This window comes from Solanum dulcamara, chromosome 5 (assembly GCF_947179165.1).
Source record: "Solanum dulcamara chromosome 5, daSolDulc1.2, whole genome shotgun sequence".
In the NCBI taxonomy this organism is placed as follows: domain Eukaryota; kingdom Viridiplantae; phylum Streptophyta; class Magnoliopsida; order Solanales; family Solanaceae; genus Solanum; species Solanum dulcamara.
In genome coordinates this window covers 3,749,733-3,770,656 of record NC_077241.1, presented here as the reverse complement: position 1 = coordinate 3,770,656, position 20,924 = coordinate 3,749,733, and the positions used below count along the sequence as shown (strand labels likewise).

At 35.3% G+C, this 20,924-nt stretch overlaps 2 protein-coding genes and 1 pseudogene across 2 annotated transcripts; 1 reads left to right on the top strand and 2 right to left on the bottom strand.

Moving 5' to 3' along the window:
- The first annotated feature begins 4,553 nt into the window (after positions 1-4,553).
- On the top strand, positions 4,554-6,170 carry LOC129889918 (uncharacterized). The gene has a single exon (XM_055965392.1). The coding sequence runs from the start codon at positions 4,554-4,556 to the stop codon at positions 6,168-6,170; it is 1,617 nt and encodes a 538-aa protein (XP_055821367.1).
- A 1,510-nt stretch (positions 6,171-7,680) lies between these two features.
- On the bottom strand, positions 7,681-10,536 carry LOC129888823 (abscisic acid 8'-hydroxylase CYP707A2). The gene is made up of 7 exons (XM_055963855.1): positions 10,245-10,536; positions 9,840-10,158; positions 9,345-9,731; positions 9,020-9,194; positions 8,783-8,889; positions 8,574-8,692; positions 7,681-8,462 (listed from the first exon to the last, which is right to left on the bottom strand). Exons 1-7 carry the CDS (start codon positions 10,442-10,444, stop codon positions 8,360-8,362), a joined length of 1,410 nt encoding a protein of 469 aa, XP_055819830.1. The 5' UTR covers positions 10,445-10,536; the 3' UTR covers positions 7,681-8,359.
- A 7,896-nt stretch (positions 10,537-18,432) lies between these two features.
- On the bottom strand, positions 18,433-20,297 carry LOC129889905 (uncharacterized; annotated as a pseudogene).
- Between the last annotated feature and the right edge of the window lie 627 nt (positions 20,298-20,924).

Below are 20,924 nucleotides of genomic sequence, written 5' to 3'. Positions count from 1 at the left end.
TAGCTCGAGCCATCTCCTTTATCTCAGGTTGAGTTCCTTCTAGCTAAAGACGTATTGTAAACTCTTATGATCGGTGAACACATCAACATGTACTCCATACAAGTAGTGGCACCAAATTTTAAAAGCAAATACCACAGCTGCCAGCCCAAGGTCATGAGTTGGGTAATTCCTCTCATGAATCTTAAGCTGTCTCAAAGCATAGGCTATCACATTTCCCCTCTGCATCAACATACAGCCCAAACCAACTCTAAACATATCACAATAAATCATAAAACCCTCTGTTCCATCGGGCAAGGTTAGAACAGGAGCAGTGGTTAGCTTGGTCTTCAATTTCTGGAAACTCTCCTCACACACATCGGACCATTAGAACTTAGCCTTCTTTCGGGTCAAGTTGGTCAATGGTGATGATATGGATGAGAATCCCTCTACAAATCTTCGATAATAGCCAGCCAAATCCAAGAAGCTTCTTATCTCTGTCGGGGATATGGGTCTGGGCCAATTTCTCACTGCCTCAATCTTCTGAGCATCAACCTGAATACCATTTCCAGATATAATATGGCCTAGAAAGGCCACTGATGTAAGCCAAAATTCACATTTGGAGAACTTTGCATACAATACCTGGTCTTTCAAAGTTTGCAAGACGACTCTAAGATGATAGGCGTGCTCCTCCTTATTCTTGGAGTAAACCAAAATATCATCTATGAATACAATCACAAACATATCAAAATATGGTTTAAATACTCGATTCATGAGATCCATAAAAGCTGCGGGGGCATTAGTCAACCCAAAGGACATAACCAAGATTCAAAGTGGACATAACGGGTTTGAAAAGCTGTCTTTGGGATATCACACTCCCTCAGCTTCAACTGATGGTAGCTCGATCTTAAGTCTATCTTTGAGAAATAGGTGGCAACTTGAAGTTGATCAAATAAGTCTTCTATTCTGAGGAGAGGGTATTTTTTCTTTATAGTGACCTTGTTCAGCTGCCTGTAATCAATACACATTCTAAGGGACCCATCTTTCTTTCGCACGAATAGGACAGGAACACCCCATGGTGAGACACTCGGCCTAATGAATCCCTTATCTAACAAGTCTTTCAACTATTTCAACTCAGCTAGAGCCATTCTATATGGAGGGATAGAGATAGACTGGGTATCAAGAAGAACATCAATCCCAAAGTCGATCTCCCTATCAAGAGGGACTCCAGGCAGGTCTTTAGGAAAGACTTTGGGAAACTCATTGACAATCAGAACCGACTCAAGGGATGGAGACTCAACCTTGTCATCTTTTACTCGGACAATGTGATAAATACACCTTTTTGAGATTAGCTTTCTAGCCCTAAGGTATGAAATAAACTTACCCTTAGGCATGACAGGACTACCATTCTACTCTATGACAGCCTCATTCGGGAATTTAAACTTGACAATCTGAGTCCTACAATCAATAGAGGCATAACAGACATAAAGCCAGTCCATGCCAAGGATCACATCAAAGTCAACCATGTCTAATTCAACTAAGTCAGCCAAGGTATCCCTATGATGGATTGACACAGTGCAATCTCTATAGACTTTCTCAGCTAAGACAAAATCACCGATAGAAATAGCTACGCAGAAAGGCTCACGAAGACATTTAGGAATTCTATTGAATTTACTTGCCACGTAAGGAGTCACAAAAGATAGTATGGCACCCGGATCCATCAAAACATAACAGTCAAGAGAAAAAACTCGAATCATACCCATCACGACGTTTGGGGAGTCCTCTTGATCTTGGCGACTACCATGGCATATAGACGGTTTATGCCTCTGCTCGTTCCTGAAGTAGTGCCCCTTTGATTACCTCTAGCTGGTGGTGCGGTGGTAGGATAGTGGGCCCTATTGCCCCATGTCGACACTCCCTCTGAAAAATGGCCCATTTGGCCACATTTATAATAATTCTTATTCCCTTCTCTACACTCTCCCAAGTAGAGCTTACCGCATGGTAGTTTTCCCCTCGAACCTTGACCCACGCTAGCCTGGGATTTAGAACCCTGGGATATAAAATTCTGGTGACTCTATCCCTGTCGATCATACCTGTTCTGCGGCATAGGTGCACTGGCGGTAGATGAGGCATAGTTGGAAGGCCTCTTCTAGAAGAAGGGCCTGTTGCCCTTGTTTTGCCTCTGTTCATTCACATGCCCCGCTGATTTTGCCTTCTTGCTCAGATGATCCTCTTTGTCTTTCCTCTTCTCATCCTTCACCTGTTGAGCATATACCATTAATCTAGAAGTATCCATATCAGAGATTAACAATGCCGCTTTGCACTCCTTCTTCACATGTCTTCCCAATTCGGAGACGAACTTTCTCATCTTCGACCTCGCATCTGGGATCATCTCTGGAGCATATCTGGATAGTTGGATGAACCTCAGACTGTACTCTTTAATGGTCATACCCTTTTGTTTCAAATTCACAAACTCCTCCACTTTCGCTTCCCTTAATTCTCTGGGAAAGAAGTGGTCAAGAAAGACTCCCTCAAATTCATCCCACATAGCAGGTTCAACATCCTCACCTCTACCTTGTTTCCATTGGTTATACCAAATGTTTGACACATCTTTGAGCTGATAAGATACCAACTCAACCTCCTTGATCTCCGTAGCATGCATAGCTTTCAGGATCTTCCACATCTCATCAATAAAATTTTGAGGGTCTCCAAATGAGGCAAAATTGGTGGCGTTGGAAAAAAGACTCAAAGAACTTTAATTTGATAGGTCATGAGACACCCAATTAGTTATATTTTAAGATATATGTTCATTTAAAGTTGACCTTTATATGGACTCATCGGAAAACTTAGCCGGTAGAAATTCTTTAGACTCGGCTTGGTGTTAGGGATCCCTTATGACCCTAAAACACCTCTAATACACTTCAAATACTTAGGAATTGATCCTAACTCATATATACAATTTGAAGTCTTCGAGTTCAAGCCTATATGCACACGAAAAATGGTTCGAGTCTTGACGTAGAAATATTTGAGGTGTTACAGTTAAGACAATGTGAATAATATATGTCATGGGCTTAGATCGTGATAACTATTGAATCAGAGCTTGTCACTCCCTTAGTACAATGCAAGGGAAAACCCAGGGGCAGACCCACGTGGTGTTCAGGGGGTTCATCCGAACCCCCTTCGTTAAAAAATTACACTGTGTATATAAGATAAATTTTTTAATTTATGTGTATAAATATTTAACATTGAACCCCCTGAGCATAAGCCAAAGGACTAGCTCAGTGGCAAAGGAGGTTCAATATTTCTCCTTAGATGTCACAGATCACGTGTTCGAATCAAGACAAACACGTTTTTTTTTCCGATTTTAGTTACGTTTTAGGCTTAGTTTTTATCCTTTTTTAAATTAAAAAAGGACTTCTTAACATATTATTTTTTAAAAAAAAATTCACTCTTTAATTGAAAAGTCAAGACATAAAAAACCCCTCTTTTTTATTTTCTAGGGATTTCATTTTTTTCACTTTCTCTCCCAACTCTTCTCTTCTCTTTCAAATTGAGTGCCTGCTACTGCTGTGTGCTGCTGTTGTGTGCTGTGTCCTGCCGGCTGCCCTGCTGTCCATTCTCCGCCAGTCCGCCGTCCACTGCCTGTAAGAGTAAGTTCTTAATTCTTCTTCATTTTATTTGTTCTTAAAATTTTTAGAATTTTTTTTCAGAAATCTATATGGCTTTGACTTTGGTATAATGATATTTATTGTCTTATTTATGTGCTCTTAGTCTTTACGATTCAGTTTCAAGATTCAATGAAGAAGTATTTCACCAAAATTTCAAAATCAAGTTTAGCCTCTCAAAGTCATAGTCAATCTAACCAAGAAAAAAATGCTAATCATTCGGAAGTATCATTACATTCTTCTCAAGAATTTGATTTGGGTTCTTTAAAGTTTGATCCCGGTGAAAGAATCTCAATATTGAACCATCATCCAAATCATCGTGATATTATTAGAAGAGCATACCTTTTAAATGGTCCTTGCCAACCTCGTTTAGCGGTGCATGAGTATCCTCAAACAAATATTTCTGGATCAATACGTCGTTTTAATCATGAATGGTTTGATGATGTATATCATGATTGGTTAGAGTATAGTGTTAGTAAAGATGCAGTCTATTGTTTGTATTGTTATTTATTTAAAGACCATAACATTCATCAAGGAGGAAGTGAAGTATTTTCAAGTGTTGGGTTTAAGAGTTGGAATAAAAAGAGTAGTCTTGACAAACATATTGGTCAACCAAATAGCATACATAATCAATCAAAAAAGAAATGTCAAGATTTATTACGACAACGGCAGTCTATTCAATTTTCATTTGAGAGGCAATCTAATCAACTCAAGTATGGATATTGGATTCGCTTAAGTGCTTCGGTTGATGTAGTAAGACTTCTCATAACTCAAGGATTTGCATTTCGAGGTCATGATGAATCTAAATCATCACTTAGTAGGGGTAACTTTCTTGAAATTCTCTCATGGTATGCAAACAAATGTGATAAAATTTGTGATTATGTACTAGAACATGCTCCTCAAAATGATCAAATGACTTCTCCAAAGATTCAAAAAGAAATTGTGAGTGCATGTAAAATAGAGACCGTTAAAGTTATTCTTGATGAATTAAATGGTGATTACTTTGCCATGCTCGTTGATGAATTCTTTGATGTGTCACGCAAGGAGCAAATGGCTATTGTATTTCGATATATTGATAGAAAGGGATTTGTGATGGAGCGACTTATTGACATTGTTCATGTTCAAGATACTAGTGCTCCATCTCTAAAGGAGGCAATTGTTAATTTACTTGCTCAACATTCTTTGAGTCCATCAAGTGTGCGTGGACAATGTTATGATGGGGCAAGCAATATGCAAGGTGAGATCAATGGCCTTAAAATGTTGATTAGGCAAGAAAGTAGATCGGCTCATTCCATCCATTGTTTTGCTCATCAACTTCAACTAACTCTTGTTGGGGTCTCTAAAAAGTGTGTTGAAGTGAGAAAACTTGTAGTATTGGTCTCAAATATTTTAAATGTATTGGGATCTTCTTTTAAACGTATGGATGAATTACGTGATTCTCAAAAAGAAATAATTAAAGAGGCATTAGATATGGGTGAACTTACAACCGGTAGGGGCTTGAATCAACAACTTGTTCTTTCAAGAGCTTGTGACACTCGTTGGGGATCTCATTATAAATCCTTTAATAATTTTATTATTATGTTTGGCTCTATTCTTGATGTTCTTGAATCACTTGCTCTTGATGCACGAAATTTGGATGAAAGAGCTAAGGCAATGGGACATCTCGAAGCTTGTCGAACATATGAGGTTGCTTTCATGTTGCATTTGATGAGAGATGTTTTAGGAATTACAAATGAGCTTAATAAATGCTTACAAAAAAAGGAGCAAGATATTGCAAATGCCATGCTACTTGTTGAAGTAGCAAAGAGAAGGTTGCAAGTTTTAAGGGATGATGAATGGGACTCTCTTATTGCTAAGGTATCTACATTTTGTATCCAACATGATGTTTTGATACCTAACTTTGATGAGCCATATATTAGCTCTTTAAGATCACGACGAAAGCTTGCTAACTATACAATCTCACATCATTATCGTGTTGAAGTGTTTTGCAATATTATTGATTGGCAACTTCAAGAACTTAATAATCGTTTTGATGAGGTGACTACCGATTTGCTCCATGGAATTGCTTGCTTGAATCCAATTAACTCATTTTCAAGTTTTGACATCAAAAAAGTAATGAGAATGGCGGAATTATATCCAGATGACTTTGATGAATCTAATATGAATGCTCTTAGGAATCAACTTGCAAGTTATATTATTGATGTTCGTGATGTTGATGAAAGGTTCTCCGATATAAATGGGCTTTGTGATCTTTCCAAAAGATTAGTTCAGACAAAGAAACATTTTACTTATCCTTTGGTATTCCGTTTAGTGAAACTTGCTCTACTTCTACCAGTTGCCACTGCCTCCGTTGAAAGAGCTTTTTCGGCAATGAAGTTTATTAAGAATGACTTGCGGAGCCAAATGAGTGATGATTTTTTTAATGGTTGTTTGGTGCCTTATTTAGAAAAAGATGTATTTGATAGTATTTCTAATGATGCTATTATTAAGACATTTCAAGATATGAAACCTCGTAGAATACAATTGTAATAGTGTATGTGGTTGAATTTTAATTGCAAAACAATATTTTGATAGGCTTATTCGTATGTTTGGTTTCTTAATCCCCCTTCAAGGTGGTGTAATTATCACTATGTTTTGTAATACATATCAAGATATAATAATTTATATTGTTCAGGGTGTTTTTGTATTATTTTGAAGCCATTTTATGTCATTTTTTTTGTGGAGGAAGAGTGCTTTTATTTTGAGATGGTGTTTATTTTAAGTCTTTTTAAATGTAAAAGTTTATGTTTGCTCTCCATTTGCACTTTCAGGAGCTAAAAATAATTCAAAAGAAACTGAAAAAAATGGAGAAAGACCCCGCTTCTTGCAAAATAGATATATTTGACCCGACCCGTTTATTTATGAATATGATTAGGTGATTAGCGTATTTAATTTTTTTTGAACCCCCTTCGTAAAATTCCTGATTCCGCCACTGGGCAAACCTCAACAAAAATGGTGAATTCATAAGGGGAAGGTGTATGTGACGCCAATAATGGAGAGTCGATTGACGAGGGCTAGTTAAAAATATGTTGACATGCTTCTAAGTTGCCAATCTTATGAAGGTGTTTAATTCCACATCGAAATAATAAAATAAAAAGCTTTATAAAATATAACACATATTAGACTTGATAATGGCGTAGTCTAAGAAACACTCCAATAAAATCTATTAGGCCAGAACAAATAACATAGTGTCATAGATTTGAGTTGTGAGTCATCAAATTTATATCCGACAATATGATAAAGTCAAGTCAATACTCAGTAGTATAATTCAAACTCGTGCTATTGAAAATTGTTGCCGCTTAATTAGACATAAGGTTGTTCACCTGTCATACATATGCACTTTTCACTTGTCAAAAAAAAATCAAAGTTACAAAAGTAGGACATGACATTTTCATAAAACATGACATGATTCATCAAGTTTGTAAAAGTCAAGTCAAATATATACACTTTAAGTTAAAATTCTAAAATGCAACATTTTGCTATATATAGAAGTGAGAAGTTCAATTGAATTTAATATTTTTGACACAAAATATATAAAATATATATGTAAGAGAGTTTACTGACTAAAATTTTAATAAACACTATTAGTCCATATGTACAACTTTAAAATTTCAAATTTTAGAACATGGTTTGTTCTTCATTAAGAATTAAATCTGAAATGTTTATCATACTCCATTTATAACTATATAAATATCTATTACTTAATTATTTTTTTTAAGGGACGTGTGAATGAAAGCACCACCACAAAGTATTTTGTGATAGATGAAGAACAAATAAAATATTGTTGGATTCTTTATGATTCAAAAATTAATTATAAGAATTCAGTACAAGTTGTACTGTAAAACGTGTGCACTTTTTTTTAATTATATTAAAAAAATTCCTTTATTTATTTATGTATGTATGTATTTTTGTAGGTAGCTGTATCCAAAGGATGAGGATGAATATGTATCTATCAACTGAATATGAATCTCAGAGCAAAAGCAAATAAACAACAATAATATTAAAAAATTGACAGAACTATGTGCTGTCTTAATCAACTTTTAATTAATTGCCTTACGGACTTCTTTACATGTCAGAATTTTTTTAGAAAAAAAAAACCCCAAAATATTAAAAAAAAATTACAAAATAAGAAGTAAAGAAAAAGAAAGAATTCCTCTTACTATATGTTATACTAATGAATTACCTTCACTCTATTTTCTCCTTTTCTTTAAGGAAAAAATAAATCATACCCTTTGTGTTTTTTTTTCTTCTTATGACTTTGAATATCTCTAAGTAATATGGGAACTCTTTTGTATTTACAATTTTCGGTCCTCAACTTATGTGCTCGTCTTGATCTTGGTTGTGTCTTTTGGACTAATCAATAAAAGCTCGTGTGATATCTGTCTTGGTTGTGGCCATGCCTTTTGAATAGACCAAGCTCGTGTGATGCACCTTTTGGACATGGATCATCTATCCCATCTTTTAGGTTTCATTTTGATTAATATGTATCCCGTTGGATAAAGTTTTATTTCAGAAAAAAATAGCGTACTATAATACTTATTGTTTTGTCGAACCTAGTCAAGCTCATGTGATGCCACTAAGCGAGATCCCGAACTTATTTTTGTATAATATTTGTATTTGTTTTTTCTTGAGGAAAAATCACAAATTTGTGTTTTTTTTCATCTCAATGCTTGTTAGGCTTATGCTGATGATGTTTTGAGAGAGATCTTAATGGGCAAACCATTTTGGGGAAGAGCAAATGGCCCATACTGAATTCCGTTTTGTGGGCCCACCATAGACCACCTATAACAGAATGAACAAAAAAAAGAAAATTTAGAAATATAACATTTAAAATACTATTTTTAGGAAATTTTTCTTTTTTTTGGGGGGGATTTTTTCAGCTCTGTTACTGACCTGTACTTTGTGGTCAGATGATGTACAAGGATCAAAATCTCCAGCTTGGCTAACTCATTCCCGGGACATGAGTGGACCCCATTGCCAAATGGCATGAAAGTATTGGGTTTTGGTGACACCTGTCAAATACCCAAAAAAATAATTAGAAAACTAAAATAATTAAACACTTCAAAATTTAAAATGATTACAATTTTTCTCTTGATATTTACCTCAAATCTTGAAGGATCAAATTTCTCTGGTTCAGGAAAGTTGTCTGGACTATGGTGAATATTCCTAAAGAGTGGTAAAACTTTCCATCCTTTAGGTATTAAATATCCTGAAAAAATCATCACAAAATTACAAAAGAAAAAGATTAATAAAATATTTAAAAATATCTAAATTGGAATATAATAGTTTTGATTTGAAAAAAAAAATCAAAAATCAAAAAGGGTGTTAACAAAATTCACCTTCAAATTCAACATCTTCAACAGCTTCTCTAAATGTGAAAGATAAAATTGAAGCAACTCTAAGTGTTTCTTGAATTACTCTTGTTGTCATAGGCATTTGTTTTGTATCTACCCAATTTAGAAGTTTTTCTTCACCATTCTCCTCTTTTGTTCTCATTATATTCTCTTGTTCTTCCTGTAAAATTCACAAATAAATAATTAGATTTCATTCTGAAATCCTATATTGATGGGAGTCTCCAAAAATATTGTTGCAGTCGTGTCAGATAGGCGACATTTTTGAAGAGTTTGAGTAATAGAAATTGGGAATTAGGGTATAGGATCTTACTGTGACAGCATGTAGGACACTAGGATTTTCTCCAAGGTATTTGAGGATCCATGTAAGTACACTAGCAGTAGTGTCTCTAGCTGCAAATATGACTCCGATTACGTTATCTGCAATTTGTTCATCAGTGAGACCTTCTTTATCTCCCATGAATGAACCGAGCAAATCGCTATGATCAATCTTCATTTCTCGTCTAGTAGAGATGATTTTAGCAACAATTTTTGCTAGTTCTTTCCTTGCTTTCATTGCTTTGTTGAAGAGTGTACCGGGGAGATTGATTGGCATCGAATTGTATCCTTTTTCGAGAATGTAGTAACACTTCTTAAGTTCCTCTCTATATAGGAGTTCATCTTTACCAAATATTGAAATCAATGCTACATTGAATGTATACTGCAAAAAAAATGTCGAAAAAAGAGTTTAGTAAAACAGAGGAAACAAAAACAGGGGAATCTGTTTTCCCCTGTTTTTATTTTGTAAGCAGGAAATTCGAGAACATACTGTCTTCATTTCTTGATAAGCGTTGATCAACCTTCCTTCGAAATATTCGAGTGATGTTATCGCGATGGATTCAATGTCTAGGATGATGTTTCTGATCGAGTCGGGTTTGAAAGCCCGGAGGACTAATTTTCTCAGTTTGGCATGGTAATCACCTTGATGAAAGAAAATAGCTTGTTTTCCCAACATCCTCTCTTTGCTAGCAGGAAATGTAGGCTTAAACAAATTAGCCTTTGTGACCAAAACTTGTTTGGCTGCTTCTGGACTTGATATCATTACACAAGGACAACCCAATATGTAAGTCTTGAATATTGAACCATACCTAATCAAAAAAACAAGAAAAAAACATTTTTCATTAGTCACTTGAAATCAAGAGAAAACTAAAGAAAGTGAATGATTTACACTTACTTCTTCACTTTGGAAGCAAAGAAAACATTGGGATTTTGAGAGTAGAGTTGGAAGGTTTCACCAATATAAGGCAAACCCATAGTGCCTGGAGGAAGTGGCAATTTCTTGGAAGCAAAAGCCAAGAACTTGAAGATTGAATGGATAAGAAGAAGAGAGAAAGAAATGAAAGTAAACAAGCACAACATAGAAACAAATTCCATGTTTTGTCCTAAAACAAGAACCAAAGGTAGGTACTTCAAGTGTTGTTTGTTGCTAGTAAGGTGTACCTAGTTTAAATCTTTGATGGTTTGATGAATGAAATAAACCAAATGCAAAGGGTGTATATATATAGGTAAAGTAGAGGCAAAAGTATTAATAAAATCATGTGGGCTGGGGTGGGGTGGGTGAGAAGGGGTGGTAGGGAGTGTGGGGTTGGGGGGTCCTTTAAAACATACAGCTTGAATCAACACACGGAATCTCCCTCCAGCTCATGTTTTTTTGTTTATATATACACTAAAATAAACAGAAACTGAAGAGAAAGAGAGAGGAAATGAGAGAGTGTGTGTTGGCACGTGTAAGTTTTGGATATATGTACAAAGAGTGTGTGAGTGAAGTAGTGTAGGAGTCGAGCTAGAATTTTGGTTATGGATTCAACATTATTCAATAATTTTGATTTAATTTTTATATTTGTTTTTAAAATATTAATTCAACACGTACAAAGTATTGATCTAAAATAATAAGACTAAATTCTGAACTCATAAACTTCAAATTGTCATTCTGATCTGTATAGAATTAAGCTCGATTATGGAATCAACCATATTCAATAATTTTGATTTAATTCCTATATTTGTCTTAAAATTATCAATTAAACACATACAAAATATACATCTAAAATAATTAGACTAAATTTTGAACTCATAAATTTTAAATCGTGACTCTGATCCTCGGTAGGGTTAAGTTGGGTTGGGTGGGGTATAGAAGTACAAGTTGGGGGAGTATTTGGTTGACTTCATGGTCTGGCATATTATGGAAAGCAAAGGGAGGAGAGTGTGTAGAGGGGATGAACTTACTATCCGTACCATCGTATATGAATTTAAAACAATGATTAGTAAAGGGAATTAATAATTTTTTTTAAATAAAATTAGTATATTATTTTAAAATAAAATTAAAAGGAACAATACACCTATAGACTATTTTATATGAAGGGGTGTATTTGTTATTTTAGAAAATCAACAAGGAATTAATAATATTTTAAAAACAATTTAACACTTAGCATTGATAGAGAATATTTATTGAAGAAAGATTAATCCGACGTAAGAAAAAAAAAAGTAAAGGTTTAATTGTCAACAAAAAGAGGTTGTTTGTATAGTAAACATCTTTTACTTTCTACTCAAATTGTAAGTTTGAGTTATTAAAAAAAATAAAAAGGTGAGAGCTCCTTTAAAAAATACATGTAATTGAACTTAACCATGTTTATTCAACACCTGAAACAATATTAATGTACTCTTTTATAAAATAAAAAAAATAGTTTGTAAAAAAAAGTTTCTTAAATATGATAAAATCAACATATTTTTAGTATCTCACTCAAATTGTTCAAGTTTAAACAGATTAATCTATGATTTATTTGTTTATTTTGTCTCTATAAGTTCTCTAATAATCCATCAAACTTTGGATCAAAACAGACTAAACTAGTGTAACCTGACGATTGATCAAAACTCCAACCCAAAACCAAACATATAAAATAAAAATAGAAAATTGATGATTATGTTAAGAAAAATTTAAATTAATAATTTAAGAAATATATATTAGCTTTCACTCTTTTTTTTCATAAAACAAATGAAGAGAAAAAGGGAGTTGGATTATGTAAGATGGACTATATATATGTTATATTTCTTTTCTCCATTTTTACATAATATACTTAATATGAAAAAAAGTTTGTTTTTGTTTTGACCTCACTATCTCCTACATGGATTGATTTGGAACTTGACAAAATCCCTATCCAAAATGTTGTTGAAATTATTTATTTAGAAAAACAAGAAGAATCGTCATGAATATAGTGTTTCTTAACTGCTTAATTTGTAAATTTACAATTCTACTTATAAGAATTTTTTCTCATTTTTCAATCTTATAAGCATGAGCTAACGACTCTGTTTTTTTCTGCAACTTCTTCTTTCACCTAAACTTCTTTGTTTTTTTACTTATTAAAATAGAGCAAGAGTGTGTACGGTATGGAGGAAAATATTTTTTGAAAAATAGTGTTGACTTGACATTTATCAATTTTATCTTTGAAAATAGTCACTATTTGTAAAAATAACAATTTGGCTTTACCATTATGGGTTGTGAGTGGTGAGACTATTCCTTCTTTAATCAAAAGTATCAGGTTTGATTTTTGAGTATGGAGAAATTTCTGTTGGGAGAGTTCCCCTTTTCCGAATGAATTCTGTAGTGCGCGGTTCGAATTTAATTGAGGCTCGAATGAAGATTCTGAATACCAAATGGGAAACCCAAAAAAAAAAATTGGCTTCAAGATTTTGGTTGGTCATCGAGAGGGAAGGACCTAGTGTGTAAATTATAGATTTGATTAAATTCAATAATTTTAATTTAAAATTTTTTTAAAAATCTATTGAATATCCGTAATTATTAATTCAAAATGTTCAGTACTTAAAAGGATCGAACTAAAATTCCAAACTCATATACTTTAAGTTTTGAAATTGCTTGTGATTGCTTGTAATATATTTTCAAGTTTAGGTAATAAGTAGCAAACATTACAATGTTCAAATAAATTATTTCAACTAGAGAAAGTAAAAAATGGAACTAAAATAAGAACATGTAAGGGATGGAGCTAGGTAGGGACAAGAGGATTCGATCATCTCCGAACCTCATTCAACAAAAAAATTATATTATATATATATAAAAAAACATTTTATATAAAAAATTAAAATTATTTTTTATATATAATAAATATTAAATTCTTTTAATTTTTTTGTGTATTTATTTCTTCATATTTATGAACCCTTTCATAATTCGTACGTGTTTATCACATGTAATTACTGTTTTCAGTACTTAACAAATCTCATGAACAAACTACTGAAAGTACACTAAAATATCTTCAATAATGTCAAATAATGCCATTATGCATTTAATACAAAAAGGCAGTCAAAACTCAAAAGTCTTCTCAATCAAAATTCTCATGCAAGGAAAGGACATATCTTTTGAAAAAAAAAAATTCTATATTAATGGGTTGGAAAAGAATTTATTACCGCAAAGGCAAATAACTTTTTCAGGGGAATATGATTATAATTTTTTTGCATCATATAATATTCCATAAGTTATTTTCTGCATTCTTTAAAAAAAATTATTTTCTTTTAGATATAAGTTTGATTGCTAAGTAAAAAAATTAAAGATCAATTCATTTTAAAAGAAAAATAGTGCAATTAAATGTATTATCTCTTTCAATAAATATTTACTCTATTAAGGTGTTTATAATTTTCAAGAATAATTACTACTAAGGATAAAAATAGAAAAACAATAATTAATTTACCTTAAACTTCTAAAATGATAAATAAATTGTGACAACTATTCTTTAAAATTACGATAAATTATTTGAGACGGATGGAGTACGTGCTATTTTCTAATTTTTCAAAATGGCAAAAAACAAAAAAATCTGAATGGAATATGATTCAAACTTATTGTATAACTTTATTCTCGATAGAAATGTAGAATAAAAATGAATAAATAGAAACAACAAAAGACCCTTAAGATATAATCAATATCCACATAATATTCCTCATATTATTATTCACCATAGACTAATATTTTACATATTACTAATTGTTGCATAGATACATAGTACCATATACTAAACCAAATCATGAACTCCTAAGAGTTGCACTAATTAATATTTGGTATAATACAAGATAAGAAAACCAATTAGTACCTCAAGTGGTACAATAAAACCAGACTTTTCTTGATGAAATAATACACACACAAAACTATCAAACAAGGATCACCTTTTTCAGTCATAAATGCCATGCCATAACCAAACTTTCTAATGGGGAATACAACAAAGTAGGTGATAAATGCAATGCCATGCCATGAATTTAGCCATACCACTCTTCCCCACCCCAACCACCAATGATCTGGAGTGAGGTATGAGGTAGAAAAAACTAAAATAAAGTCCAAATTACCTAAATGCTGCAGTGCCATGCATGACAATTTCTCCATCTCCTTGACCAAATTCGTCTGTTCTGTCTATGCTAGAATTATTCGTTGATGATTAATCAAATATAATAGATTCGTCCTCACAGACATAAACAAGAAAATTGAATATATTCGTGCAGGGACGAGACATAATAACAGTGTCAAAATTATGATTTTTATTAAGATTTGAAAGAAATTAATCCCTTGCTTTATTTCATTAACATAATAAGTATATATACACCTAATACAAGCGTCTAATACAAGGAAACTAACTATCTATATATGGAAACTAAATATATATAATTTATTACAAATCTGTCAGAATATATTACTATATATTCTAACACACCCCCACAGTCGAAGCGGGAGGTCGCCGAACGCTAAGACTGTCCCGAAAGTCGTCAAATAACACCAACGGAAGGCCTTTGGTGAAGATATCTGTAATCTGATAACGAGAGGGGACATGTAGTACCCTAACCTGGCCACGAGCCACCTTCTCCCAGACAAAATGTATATCCATCTCAATGTGCTTAGTGCGTTGATGCTGAACAGGATTACCAGCCAGATATATGGCACTAACATTATCACAATAAACCAAAGTAGCTCGTGGAATATGACAATGAAGTTCCAAAAGCAAATTTCATAACCAACAGGACTCAAAATCCACATTGGCAACCCCTCGATATTCTCCCTCGGCACTCGAACGGTACAAAGTAGCCTGACGTTTGGCAGACCATGAGATCAAGTTATCACCCATAAAGACACAATAACCCGACGTCGAACACCGTGTGTTGGGGCACCCACCCCAATCAGCATCAGTATACGAGACAAGGTTGATTGTGGAAGAGGGATACAGGTGAAGACCATACTCCAACGTACCTTGTAGGTAGCGCACGATGCGCTTGAGAGCATGCATGTGCTCATCCCGTAGGTCATGCATGAACAAACATACATGTTGCACAACATAGGTAATATCAGGTCTTGTGAATGTTAGGTATTGCAGTGCCCCAACAAGACTCCGATAAAGTGAAGTGTCCATAAATGGCATGTTGGTAGTAGCCCCAAGCTTCGACTTTGTATCAACTGGAGTAGGAGACGGCTTACACGAGGACATGCCAGCATGGTCAATAATCTCAGCTGCATACTTTTTTGAGATAAAAATAAACCAGTTGTATGACGAGTGACAGCAATGCCCAAGAAATAGCTCAATTGGCCTAAATCCTTCATAGCAAATTCAGAGCTAAGAAGTGATATGATAGACTGGCGAAGCTCATCAGAGGAAGCAGTTAAAATAATATCATCGACATATAATAAAAGATACGTCATAGAAGAACCTCGACGATAAACAAACAAGGAATGATCAATATTACTGTGAGAAAATCCAAGAGTATGGACATAGTCAGCAAACCGTTTATACCAAGCCCGCGGAGCCTATTTTAGTCCATATAGAGATTTCTGCAGCAAACAGACATGATTAGGCCAATTAGGATCCCGATAACCCAAAGGTTGATACATGTACACAGTCTCTTTGAGCTCATCGTGTAAGAAAGCATTTTTGACATCAAGCTGGTGAATCGGCCATGCTTTGGAGAGAGCCAGACTAAGAACTGTACGAATAGTCGCTGGTTTGACAACCAGACTAAATGTCTCACCACAATCCACGCCAACCTGTTGGGTTTTACCATCACTTAAAAGATGAGCTTTATGTCGCTCAAACAAACCATTAGATTTTTCCTTATGAGCAAAAATCCACATACACCGAATAATATTAACATTAGGAGGACGGGGCACCAACACTCATGTCTTATTTTTAATAAGAGCATTATATTCATCATCCATAGCCAATTTCCAATTCGGGTCACGAAGAGCAGGCACATGATTACGGGGTAAAGGGAACTTCGAGATGGATGTAAGAAGGTTAAAAGACCTCTTAGGCTTGTAGATCCCATGTTTACTCCTAGTAACAGGACCGGTGGGTAGACTAGAGGGAGAGATGGGAGTGGGTCGAGGAGAAGAGAGAGGAGGAAGAGTGGAAGACGGGGCGGACTGCCCAGGCAGCGAGGAAGGAAGCTGCCCAGGCAAGGGGGCAGACTTGCCCGCTGGACACGGCGGGGCTGAAAGCAGTGCGGCAGGAAGGGGTAGAGCCGGTGGGTTTATAGGGTTAGCGAGATGATAGGCCACATATGAAGAGGGTCCATCATTTAGAAATTGGTATGTGTGATTTTGATGGGATGTAACTTGGCAAATGGAAATTGTGTCTCATCAAAAAGTACGTGACAGCTAAGGATGATTTTTCGAGAGAACAAATCATAGCATTTATACCCATGATGATATGACGGATATCCCAAAAAAATACACGGGGTTGACCGGGGTTGAAGTTTATTTATTAGTGTTGAGGGAAAGAGAGGATAACATAAACACCCAAAGACACGAAGATGGGAATAAGAGGGATCCTTCCGATAAAGAATGCTAAGAGGACAGTGATAGTTTAAAAGTTTATGAGGAAGAATGTTGAGAAGGTAAGTTACCATTTGTAAATCATGATGCCAAAAGGAAGGAGGAAGGGAAGCATGAGCTAATAAGGTACGAACAATGTTATTAATCATACGAATTTGTCTTTCGGATTTTCCATTTTGAGGGGACGTGTGAGGACAAGACAAATGAAATGACAGACTATTAATTTTACAGAAGTCCCAAAATGGGCCATTATCAAATTCCTTGCCATTATCACATTGTATATTCTTAATATCCCGTTCAAAGTAAGTTCGAATAAATGTCTTGAAATTTAAAAATGTGAAAAAAGTTTGTGATTTGTGTGATAAAGAAAATGTCCACAAGAATTTAGAATAATCATCCATAAACAAGACATAATATCGATGACCGGAGAAACTCAAAATGGGTGATGTCCAAAGATCACTATGTATAATATCAAACGGCATAAGAGTGCAAGAAGTTGACGCATAAAAGGGTAACTTAACATGTTTTCCAAGAGGACACGAATGACAAATACGAACATCGCTACTTTGAGTACAATCAATTAATTTATTCTTTCTAAGGGTATTTAACACAGGTGCGCTCGGGTGACCCAAACGATCATGACAAAGAGAAAGTGCCAAAGCCACAAAAGTAGATGGTAAATGACTGGATTGGTGATTGGATAAAACTCTCCCCGACTGTTACACCTCATTACCAGCCTCCCCGTCTGAAAATCCTTCACAGAAAACCCAAAGGGATCAAATTTCACAGAAACAAAATTATTAGTGGTAAATTTGCGGACAGACACTAAATTTTTAACTAGATGAGGTGCATGGAGGATATTTTTTAAGTGCAAGGGAGGACCCGGAGAAGACAAAGTTGTGTGACCATAGCCGTGAATTGGAATAGAGTGACCATTACCAATCATAATACCACAATTAATGCTTTTATTAAAATAGGACGTGAGGTTACCTTGATTGGATGTCATGTGAGAAGTGGCACCAGTGTCTATGTACCAATTTATATCCGGAGGAGTGATCCCAAGAGTATGCATTGCGGTCTCAATGTCCGTAGGCGTAGGGGTTGTGGTGTATGTCTACTGGGGTCGGAGGCCAATAACACCCGCTCTTGGTGGCTGCTGCTATCCATAAGTGGGTCGGGACCAAGTGGTTGACGGATATGGACATGGTGGGACATCCCAAGGACCCCAAGAGGCCAGCCATGGCCACTGTTGTCCGCCAGACCAAGGAGAAAATTATGGAGAGTGCTGCGCCGTTGAATGCTGCCCAGTGCTGCCGCGACTGCTGCTGCCACCCAGCTGACCACCACGTCCAGCAGGACTACCACTGCTGCCAGCTCCTCTACCGCTGCCATGACTGCCATGGCTGCCGCGAGATCTGCCTCCATTATTGTTGCGGTTGTGGTGCCTCTTTCCACCACTATTATGGCGGTGGGAAGAGGAATTATCAAAAACATCAGTGGGACCTTCGGACGAGCGAGCAACTAATGTAGCGGAGGAACTTTAGGCTTCTTTCTAAGCACGGCCAGGTTCTTCAAGAGTGAGCATCAAACGGGCTTGATAAAATTATGGCAAAGGGTCGCATTGGCGAATAAGAGTCGCCACACCTTGGTAGGGCTCGGTAAGGCCCGAGACCAATTGAAGAACTAGACGATCATTAACTACTGAAGAGCCAACATTCTTGAGTTGATCCGCCAGAGATTTGAGATGTTGACAATAGGCAGAGACATTGGGAAAATTGGCCATGTAGACATGAGTGAAGTCGTACTTAAGGGTGATAGCACGAGAGTGTTTGTTATCCTGGAAGATATCATGCAAGCGATTCCAAGCCTCCATCGTCGTGGTGTCAGGTTCCAGAATTGTATGCAACAGATCATGAGAGATAGTAGCGTAGAGCCATTGGAGAACGGTGACATCAAGGGTGGACCACAGTTCTTTGCCATCCTCCTGTTGAGGTCATTTCTCCGTTTCTGCCGTTGGAGGAATAATATGATCAATTACCCGATGGAATCGTGCATGAATCTTAAATAGTTCTGCCCAAGTGGAATATTGGATATTCTCCATCTCAAGAGTGATGGGAACATGGTTCTTGATGTTGGAGACAGCAAGAGCAGGATGAAAGGAAAATTTGGAGGTAGACATGGTGAAAAAGCGAGGACGAGGAAGGCGAGGGGGCTGCGCCGGCGGGAGACCTAGAAGAAGAAGGAGAGAATTTGCCCTAAACAGCTGATACCATGAAAAAAATTAATCCCTTGCTTTATTTCATTAACATAATAAGTATATATACACCTAATACAAGCGTCTAATACAAGGAAACTAACTATCTATATATGGAAACTAAATATATACAAATCTGTCAGAATATATTACCATATATTCTAACAAGATTATTCAAGTAAACAATCAAAGAAGCCAAAATATTTAGTATATGTGTGTGTAAAAGATAATTTTAATATTTTTGTATACGTGGTAATTTTTCGATAAAAAGGACTCGAATAAACCCCCTTCCACCTATCTTCGTCGATAGACATAATATGACATCGTCTATGCAAAATCCTCTCGTACGATTTTAAGTTAAATGTAACCAGACATGTTAGTTAGAGTGGGAGAAACAATAGGAACCGTACAAGTACAAAAATTGGACAAACATTAAAATAGGCTAACTGTTAAAGGGTATACATGTCTCCAAAATTTTGGATCATAAGCTCCTCAAGATTCTTTGTTAGTTATGTGTGGGTTCATTACATTTGGTCAAGATTTTTTTTTCTTTTCAATTTTAATGAATGTTGCTGACCAAATCGTTTTGTATTCGTATATAGTTGATATATACATGTATCAATTATCTTTCTTGGTTGTTGAAGTAAAGAACCCTAAGATCATCAAAATAGTTCTCTTCCTTCATGAATATTGTAGATAAATAACTATTAAAAAACATAAACTAGAGATGTATTAAATTCATAGCTAAATAATAAAATTTTCGCTCATGCCTACAAGAGAGGAATAATAACAATAATTATCGATTGAGATAATCGAAACATAATAATCAAGAGATGAGGATAGCTAGATATCAAAATCAAGATATATACAAGAATATAACTGGTACTACAAAAAACATCAACAAGCCTAAACCCTTAAAAAGTAAGGCAACACTCAACTACCTACTAACATTCTACCCTAATACACGACTTCCAGATCCTTTCATCTAAGGCCATGTTCTAGGTAATCTGATGTTGCAGTTGCGTCATCTACTCTCTAATCACCCCCCAATATTTATTTTGCTTACCTCTACCTCTTGATTTTGCGTTTTTCCTCTTCACATGTTCAAACCACCTTAGTCTCATTTCTCTCAGCTTATCTACTGCCATGGAGGTCACTCCCATATTTTTTCAAATATCCTCATTCCTAATCTTATTGCTCCTAGCATATCCACACATCCATCTTAGTATCCTCATCTCCACAACTTGCATCTTCTGAATATGGGAGTTCTTGACTAGCCAATATTCTACCATATACAATAAAGTTAGTCCAACCACTATTTTGTAGAACTTGCCTTAAAGTTTAGGTGATACTTTTTTATCACACAAGATTCCGTAGACAAACCTCCACTTTATCCACACCTCACTAATAAGATGTGTGACATCATCATCTATCCCTATTTTTCTAGACCACAAACCCATGATTCTTGAAACTATTTCTTTTGGATATAGCTGTATATCAAGCCCCACTATCACGCCCGCCTTATGCATTGCGTCATTGAATTTGCATTCCAAATATATATCCTATTTCGGTCATTCTCAACCTGAACCCTACAGACTCCAAAATTTATCTCTACACCTCTAACCTAGCATTAATTTGATTGTGTGTCTCATCAATCAATACTATATCATATGTAAATAACATGCACTATGGCACTTCATCTTGAATATACCACGCCAATTTATTCCTTACTAGGGCAAATAGGAACGGGCTAAGAACTGATCCCTGGTACAACCCCATCTCAAATAAAA